General features: G+C 44.9%; 1 protein-coding gene across 1 annotated transcript in view; it reads left to right on the top strand.

Moving 5' to 3' along the window:
• The window catches only part of LOC133136394 (ephrin type-A receptor 7-like), a 107,183-nt gene extending 99,277 nt beyond the window's left edge, over positions 1–7,906 (top strand). The window contains exons 14-17 of the mRNA XM_061253850.1: positions 683–835; positions 3,271–3,461; positions 4,631–4,795; positions 6,881–7,906. Of these exons, the coding sequence (XP_061109834.1) occupies positions 683–835; positions 3,271–3,461; positions 4,631–4,795; positions 6,881–6,995 (624 nt within the window). The 3' untranslated portion in view covers positions 6,996–7,906. The remainder of the gene's footprint in view (positions 1–682; positions 836–3,270; positions 3,462–4,630; positions 4,796–6,880) is intronic.
• The last annotated feature ends 16 nt before the right edge of the window (positions 7,907–7,922 follow it).

Raw genomic sequence — 7,922 nt, forward strand, 5'->3', positions numbered from 1 at the left:
TTACTGCCATGCCCCCTTCTGCTCAACTACAATAGTTTTTCTCTCTCTCCCTCTCTCCCCCTGACCATGTCTCTCTCTCTCTGTTTCTGTCCCTCTCCCTCTCTCTCCCTTCCTCTCTCTCTCTCTCCCTCTCTCCCTCTCTCCCCCTGATCATGTCTCTCTCTCTCTCTCTCTGTTTCTGTCCCTCTCCCTCTCTCTCCCTTCCTCTCTCCCTCTCTCCCTCTCCCTCTCCCTCTCTCCCTCTCTCCCCCTGACCATGTCTCTCTCTCTCTGTTTCTGTCCCTCTCCCTCTCTCTCCCTTCCTCTCTCTCCCTCTCCCTCTCTCTCTCCCTCTCCCCCGACCATGTCTCTCTCTCTCTGTTTCTATCCCTCTCCCTCTCTCTCTCTCTCTCTCTCTCTCTCCCTCCCTCTCTCTCTCTCTCCCTCTCTCCCTCTCTCCCTCCCACTCCCTCTCTCTCTCTCCCTCTCTCCCTCTCTCCCTCTCTCTCTCTCTCTCTCTCTCTCCCTCCCTCTCTCTCTCTCTCTCCCTCTCTCCCTCCCACTCCCTCTCTCTCTCTCCCTCTCTCCCTCTCTCCCTCTCTCTCTCTCTCTCTCTCTCTCTCTCCCTCCCTCTCTCTCTCTCCCTCCCTCTCCCTCTCTCCCTCCCTCTCTCTCTCCCTCCCTCCCTCCCTCCCTCTCTCAGCATGGGGGTAAGAGTGCGGTGCTGTGGACGGCTCCAGAGGCCATTCAGTACCACCGCTACAGCTCGGCGTCTGACGTGTGGAGTTTCGGGATCGTCATGTGGGAGGTCATGTCCTTTGGAGAGAGGCCCTACTGGGACATGGGGAACCAGGACGTGAGTGCTCAGTTCTGCGGCCCTAACGCCATCACAAATAAACACTCACACTCTCCAGAATTAAATGATGCCTTGGACACAAACACGTCTACGGTAACTACAGAAAGATGAAGCGGGTCTGTTTAGTTTTTCACTTATGGATCTTCCGATTGGGAAGCAGCAGCATACTGTGTAAATACGGCTCATTGTCTGCTCTGTCCCAAGGGGAGCTGCCTCCTGTCTTTCTCTGAAAAGATCTCGTGTACAGGGCAGATTTCCTTTATTATGGGGAAGAGCAGTGCTCTCACACTCCTCTTGTCTGGCTCCACCTCCTGAGGATGGCACAACCCCTACTGATTTGCTACGGTGTTCTTGTGCTATTCTGAGGCCAACTGCTGTCAGTAATCCAGTAATTTTAGAGACAGCTGGCTGAGTGCACTCTCTGTTTCCTGCACTCATCCATCGCCATTGCAGTGATAAGTGTTTTGGAGGTTTCTTCTTATTAAATGCATCTGGAATTGTATTCCGCTTTTTATATTACCCTTCCAAGAAGGTGTTGGGCTATTTCTGCTGCACTTGCATCGGTGCTTTACCTTTTGAAAGGAGTTGTAGTTTTTCCTGTTTGCTGTTTGTCCTCTGTGTGTTGGCTTTCATAGAGGACACTAAGCTAAAATATTGATTTTAAAATTGTAACCATTTAGCCAAGATGTTTTCACAGATGCGGCCAGTGGAGTGTTTCTTTATGACAGAAAATGTCCCATTAGCCTTCACCTATAGTTTGTTCAATACCAGACTGAAACTCCTTGCCAAGATTCTTAAATCAATGTAGCTGTAGGAAATTTGAAATGTCTTAAGATGCAGTATTTTCTGCTTCCCTGAAGTCTGGCTCTTGTGTAGTTTTTGGTTTGGTGATGTTTACTGGTAGGGCCCGGTTATGACAGTATTTATCCCGCCGAGGTCGTTTCTGCTGAAACCTATCAGTAGTGTAAGACGTTTGCTGCTTTTGCCACCGCAAGAATGCACCAAATGAATGGAACCAAGTGATTTATTAGATTTGCAGATAATGTACTGACTGTTGGCCTGAGGAACTTTGAAACTAGGTGGTACATGCAGAAAGCTCTCCGTTCTGTGTTTAAAGGACAGTTGGCTATGAATATATCAGCATGGTGCTTGAGGTTTTTATTATTTGTGTTTCTTTCTTTTCTAAGGTTAGTTGTGGTCCTTAAAAGATGTTGAGTCCACTTTTGAAGAAAAGTTTAATTTTTTTCAACCCAGGCCCTGTTGAAATGTAGTTTCCCATCATTTATAATTCATAGTCGTGCAGTACACAACCCCAGTACTGAGAAACTTACCCCTCAGCTGCTGTGTGTTTAAACACGTTCAAATAGGCCAAGTAGTTAGGCCTTCAAAAACCTTTTTTGAATTGTCCTATATAGCATACTCAGTATACTCTCAGTTTTATTTATATGTTCTATGGAAATATGGGCAGCAAACCATGCTTTCTATCAGGTCTTATTGAATTAATTCTGCCCTTCCCCAAATCCGTTCTCTTGGCTACATCCACACCAGAAGAAGGATGTTGAGTTATTCATCTTCTTCCGTGGGGATGCTGCTGGTCTACAACTTTGAAACAACTTTCAAAACATGTTCGGAATAAACATAAAATACATGAAGAGACGCATGAGTGTACTGTGAGTTCTCTGTTTTTGAAAAGGAGATTTATCCTGGTTTTTGAAGGCCTAACCACTTGTCCCATTGGAATGCGTTTAAACCCACTGAGAAGCCACACCTGAGGGGTACGTTTCTCAGCATCAGCGAGGTTGTGCTATGCATGAATATAAATGATAGGAAACTACATTTCAACAGGGCCTGGGTTGGAAAAAAACCTATCCTTTAAGTCAACTTTAGCTCTGTGAAAAATCCTGTTTTTATTATGTAGGTTGTTTCTTTCTCACGCCTGTTCCAAGTACAGTAGTGTCTGAAAATAAATCTTAGCTCTAGGAAGTCCTGCTCTCTAAATGAAACATAATCACTGAATTTTGATGGATTGAGATTTGATGGTGGAGATCCGTAGCTTTTTTATTAGTCAGTTGTGTCTTCACAGTAAAGATAAGCTTTTGAAAAGAAGCTGCTTCCAAGAAAAACAGAACAGTTTGTTAATTGGCGGGTGGAAGCTGATAATATATACAGTACTACAGAACTTTCACTCATTTTCAGCAAAGGTAGATTCCATAGAACTATATTTTCCTTTCGTCATGAATAAAGAGGGTACATGAGATTGGTGCATCAAATATAGTGATAAACTTGAAGCAAACATTATGTAATTATGTAAACTTAATGGTCTATACATACCTGAATCTTCCAAATACTTTGTACCCTTATCCTGATGAATTCTGTTCCTCTACCAAACCCTGTGTTCCTCCATCTGTTTCACTCTGTTTAATCCTCCCGTCCAGGTGATCAAGGCGATTGAGGATGGCTTCCGTCTGCCCGCCCCCATTAACTGCCCCGCTCCCCTGCACCAGCTGATGCTGGACTGCTGGCAGAAGGAGCGGAACGAGAGGCCCAAGTTCAACCAGATCCACAGCGTCCTGAGCAAGAGCGTCCGCACCCCCGACACCATCGGCTCCTCCACGCTGTCACGCAGGTACCAGGGCTGGGTTTAGCTAGGCCCAAGAGCCCCTTGACTGGGTTTAGCTGGGCTCAAGAGTTCATTGACTAGGTTTAGCTGGGCCCGAAAGTTCATTGACTGGGTTTAGCTAGGACCAAGGAGCAATTGCCATGGAGCAATGGGGGGTTAGGTGTCTTGTTCAGGGACACTATGAACAACATGTCTAGATTGGTGGTCGCAGTTTCACTTGTGTTCCCATTTGAAGCACAAACTATCATGAACAGATCGCCTTCAATCTAAACGACATAAAATGTTATTAAACAGCGTTAGCAAGTTCTGCTCACGCTTCTTCTGACATAAATTTGTTAACAATAGCCTTCCTTCATGTTCCTTTATTTTTATAATCACCCTTTCTTTTATTTTTTGGCTACCTTTTTAGGGAAAGGGTTAGTTGCAGTTAGCGCACTACTGTAAAACCAGACCATTTCAGCTGCCCTGCACCGTGTTCTGGACAAATTTTGTGTGCAGGGAGGACTAAACCATTTGCGACTTTGTGCAGGAGAGGCCTCCAGTTTATTTTTGTTTACTTTTTTGATACTTAAATTCAACCTATTTTTTCTGGCAATCCAGTCATTCCAATTACTTAAAAATGTAAAATTGCAGGCAAAAGCAGACATTAAATTTTGAGGCTCAGTACTCCGTCCCACTTTTCCCAACTTCGACGCACCTGGGTACTTGTATCTTGTTTTATTCAAGAACACATCAGCTTCAACCATAGAGGTACATCCTCAGGACCCGTTTGGTATTCTGAGTCGGAGTGAAGATGTCACCCCAACCCCTCATTCTCGTTCTGAGCTGCCACATTCGTGGCCACAGTGATGAGCCCCTCACAGACTGAGCCTCTGGAGACAACCTCTCCTTTTCTCCCTCTCTCCCTCTTGCAGGACACCTAGATGTACCTTCTCCTTCTCTCCTTCTCATGGTGTCTCCCTCTCTCCATCCTGTGGGATGCTCAGATGCACCCTATCCTTCTCTCCCTCTCATGGTCTGTCCCTCTCTCCCTCTTACGGTCTCTCCTTCTCTCCCTCTCACGGTCTGTCCCTCTCTCCCACTCCCGGTGTCTCCCTCTCTCCGTCCTCCAGGGCCCTCAGATGCACCCTCTCCCTCTCTCCCTCTCATGGTGTGTCCCTCTCTCCCTCCTGCAGGACGCTCAGCTCCTCCATCCCCCTGGCGGAGCGCTCCTTCCCCTCCTTCCCCTCCTTCAGCTCTGTGGGAGAGTGGCTGGAGGCCGTGGACATGGGCCGCTACAAGGACAACTTCACCGCCGCCGGCTACTGCTACCTGGAGTCTGTGGCCCGCATGACCGTCCAGTGAGTCCCGCCCCCGTCCACAGCATGTCACGCCCGGATCGCCACTAGAGTCTCACCGCCTCGCTGCCTCATTAGTCGCTGTCTTCAGAGGTGTCTTCGGAGGTGCCTGAACGAGACAGGTTTCGAAGGCAACATGTAATTTGGAATGCACATTAAAGACAGGAAGGCGTCACAGAAAAGTGACATAGTTATGTTGGTGTGTGACGACGTGCGATTAGGACGTTCCATGAAAAATAAACTAGAGGTGTGGGGGGTGACCTCTCCAGTTTTTCTCAAAAATGTTCAATATATATTCAAAAGAGAACATTGGATTTGTCGTTTTAGAGATACTGGCTCTTAAATTGGGAAAATGTTAGATATTCTACCAAGTAGATGCTAAGGTCGAAGGTTTCCAAATGAAAATGAAACTAAGTTCTTTAAAAGGCATAATTAGCCTACTGAACATTTAGTTAATGCTGCAATGCCTTTGCATGTTTTGGTCAGTTCGAAAAGAACCTTAATGTACAATTATTCACATTGAATAATTGATTGCGTTTTTAAGACAAGTTGTGAGAAAGGGATGGCCACCCAGGGGAGGCACAGGTGAGAAGAAATAAGCTTAGCTGAACCTAGAAAGAGTTGTGCTAAGCTGTGACTTGGAAACATGCTTAAGTTGTATATCTGGTGTGGTTGTATAAGATCTGTTTGTGAGAAATACTTCTTTGTAAATATTCTTCAAGCATAAAATGTTCTCGGTATGTACAGGATATGTCCATAGGTGGTCAATAAGTCCTATGTAGTTTGGGCTGCTAAAAAGTGAATTGCCTTGTTTATTCATATAAACATATTTCTAAGAAATGAACAAGTAAAACAAGTTGTGAGTACTTATAAAAACAAGTTGTTGAGCATATGATATAAACCATGTGGTGATCATCATAATCATCATATTGTGAATTAAGGTTCTCTTTCAACTGACCAAAGGATGCATTTTTTGTACATAAGTAGGTCTATTATATCTTTTGAAGAACATAGAGAGTAATTTTGGTTGGAAACTTTATACCATACTATCTACTTGATTGAATATCTAACACTTTTTCATCATTTTCTGACAAAACATTTTTTGAATAACTTATCTATTTGTCTTAATTTCTCCTGTGACTGTTCTTAACCAAAATATCTACTTAGAAGTTTGGAAATCATACACCAAGTGGTGCTGATGTAGTAAGTCATCAAGAATGTAAAATAAATTGCCAAGCAGCATGGTTTAGCATTTTGACCATTTTTCTTTGAGTAGTATTATGAAAATCTTATCAAAATTTTAAAGAAAATTGTGTCTGAGGACACTTCTTCAGATTTTATGCTGAAGATATGAGGCTCCAACAACAAACCGCAATTTCCAATTGCAGGTGAGTTTTTAGGTGCTACCCCCACTTTTTTTAAGAGCCAGTACCTCTAGAAGGATAATATTTTTCCATACTTCTCCATTGAATATTGAATATATATATATATATATATATATATATATATATATATATATATATATATATATGTATGTATGTATAAGAATACAAAGTTTGATTTAAATTGGAGTGGTCACCCCCCCCACACAGGGCTAGTTCATGGAAAGTTCAGAGGCATAAAACATTGAATACATTTCTCCAGTTTATTCAATAATTAAAATGCAAGTACAGCAAATTATTGAGCTTTCGGTATCATCTCACTTGTAAAAGAGCCCTAATACAGTTCTGTGCAAGCTCCACTGCTGTTTTAAGCTGCCATTATTTTAACAGAAGTAGGAAGCCTGAGGTAAAGTCAAAGACTTATGGTTATGGGATATCCTTTAGTACAGTCTCTTGTCTTTAACATACCTTACAAGCTTACACCAGCAGTGTATGGGAGGTGTATCATAGCAGGGTGCAGATTCAATGGTCAGTTCTACTGAACGAATGGCCTTCACCTGTGTCTCTATAATTTGTGAGTGATAGATGATGCATGATGTCAGGATATGAGAGCTGTCAATATTGTGTCACACACAAGCTCTTACACAGAGATATAACCTGTCTGTGTGTGTGTGTGTGTGTGTGTGTATGCGTGTGCTCTCCTCAGGGACGTGCTGAGCTTGGGCATCACCTCTCTAGAGCACCAGAAGCAGATCCTGGCAGCCATTCAGACCCTGAGGGCTCAGGTGATCCAGATGCACGGCCGCGGGGTGCAGGTGTAGCAGACAGACGCACGGACTCCCGGAAACGGACAGATGGACAGACAGCCGGCTGCTGGGAGGAGAGAGAGCCCCTCAATCCCCCCTCACAGATACGAGGGAGAGCAGCACCCCTCCCGCAGTTACCCTTGCTCTTCCTCCTCCTCTTCCTCCTGCAGGATGTGCCCTCGGTGCTGCCAGGGATGTGCTCCAGCTGTACGAGGAGTATACGCTCACCAGACCCCACCGACCCAAACACTCACTGACCGTCCCTGTGCCCTGCTCTGTCCTAAAGCCCTGGTCAGAACACAGTCCGCAAGGAGGAGAACCGGGCAGTCTGTATTATCTGAGGCCAGGGACTGACTGACAGTCAGGTGACCTCCACCATGAGGGGGCAGAGCCTGTAGTCATGTGACCGAAGCACAATCTTCCATGAGGGTCTGAATCCATTTCATCAGCGATAAACCCTGAAAACAGAACCCCGTAACGGAGATCACGCGGTCAGTACCCACAATTCCCTGCTGCAGAGTGGACAGGGTCGGGGGGAGGGGTCTCCTCCGCTGCTTGATTGGTCGAAACTCCGAGGAAGGAGATGAATCTTTTCAGGAAAACTGCTGTGGTGTTGGACCACTGGAAGGAAAAATAATGAACTTTGTAAATCTAAGGCTCAAAAGGGTTTTTACATATTTCTGTCTATCCTATGCCATGTTTGGTTGTCATACGCTTCTGTTATGAATGTTTTTTGGGTTATCAATCTGCCCCTGTGTCTGTTAGAACATCAGCCTCATCATGTACTGTAGCGCTAACTGTAGCTCATTTAGCCTTCTCCTTGTGCCAGTGGTGTTCTCACTGCAGGGGACAGCACCCTCTAGAGGAAGGTACAATCCACGGTTCGCGTGTCTCTTTTATTTATTAATGTATTTATTTATCTGCTTACAGACTGTCACTGTA

The sequence above is a fragment of the Conger conger genome, chromosome 9 (genome assembly GCF_963514075.1).
Source record: "Conger conger chromosome 9, fConCon1.1, whole genome shotgun sequence".
In the NCBI taxonomy this organism is placed as follows: domain Eukaryota; kingdom Metazoa; phylum Chordata; class Actinopteri; order Anguilliformes; family Congridae; genus Conger; species Conger conger.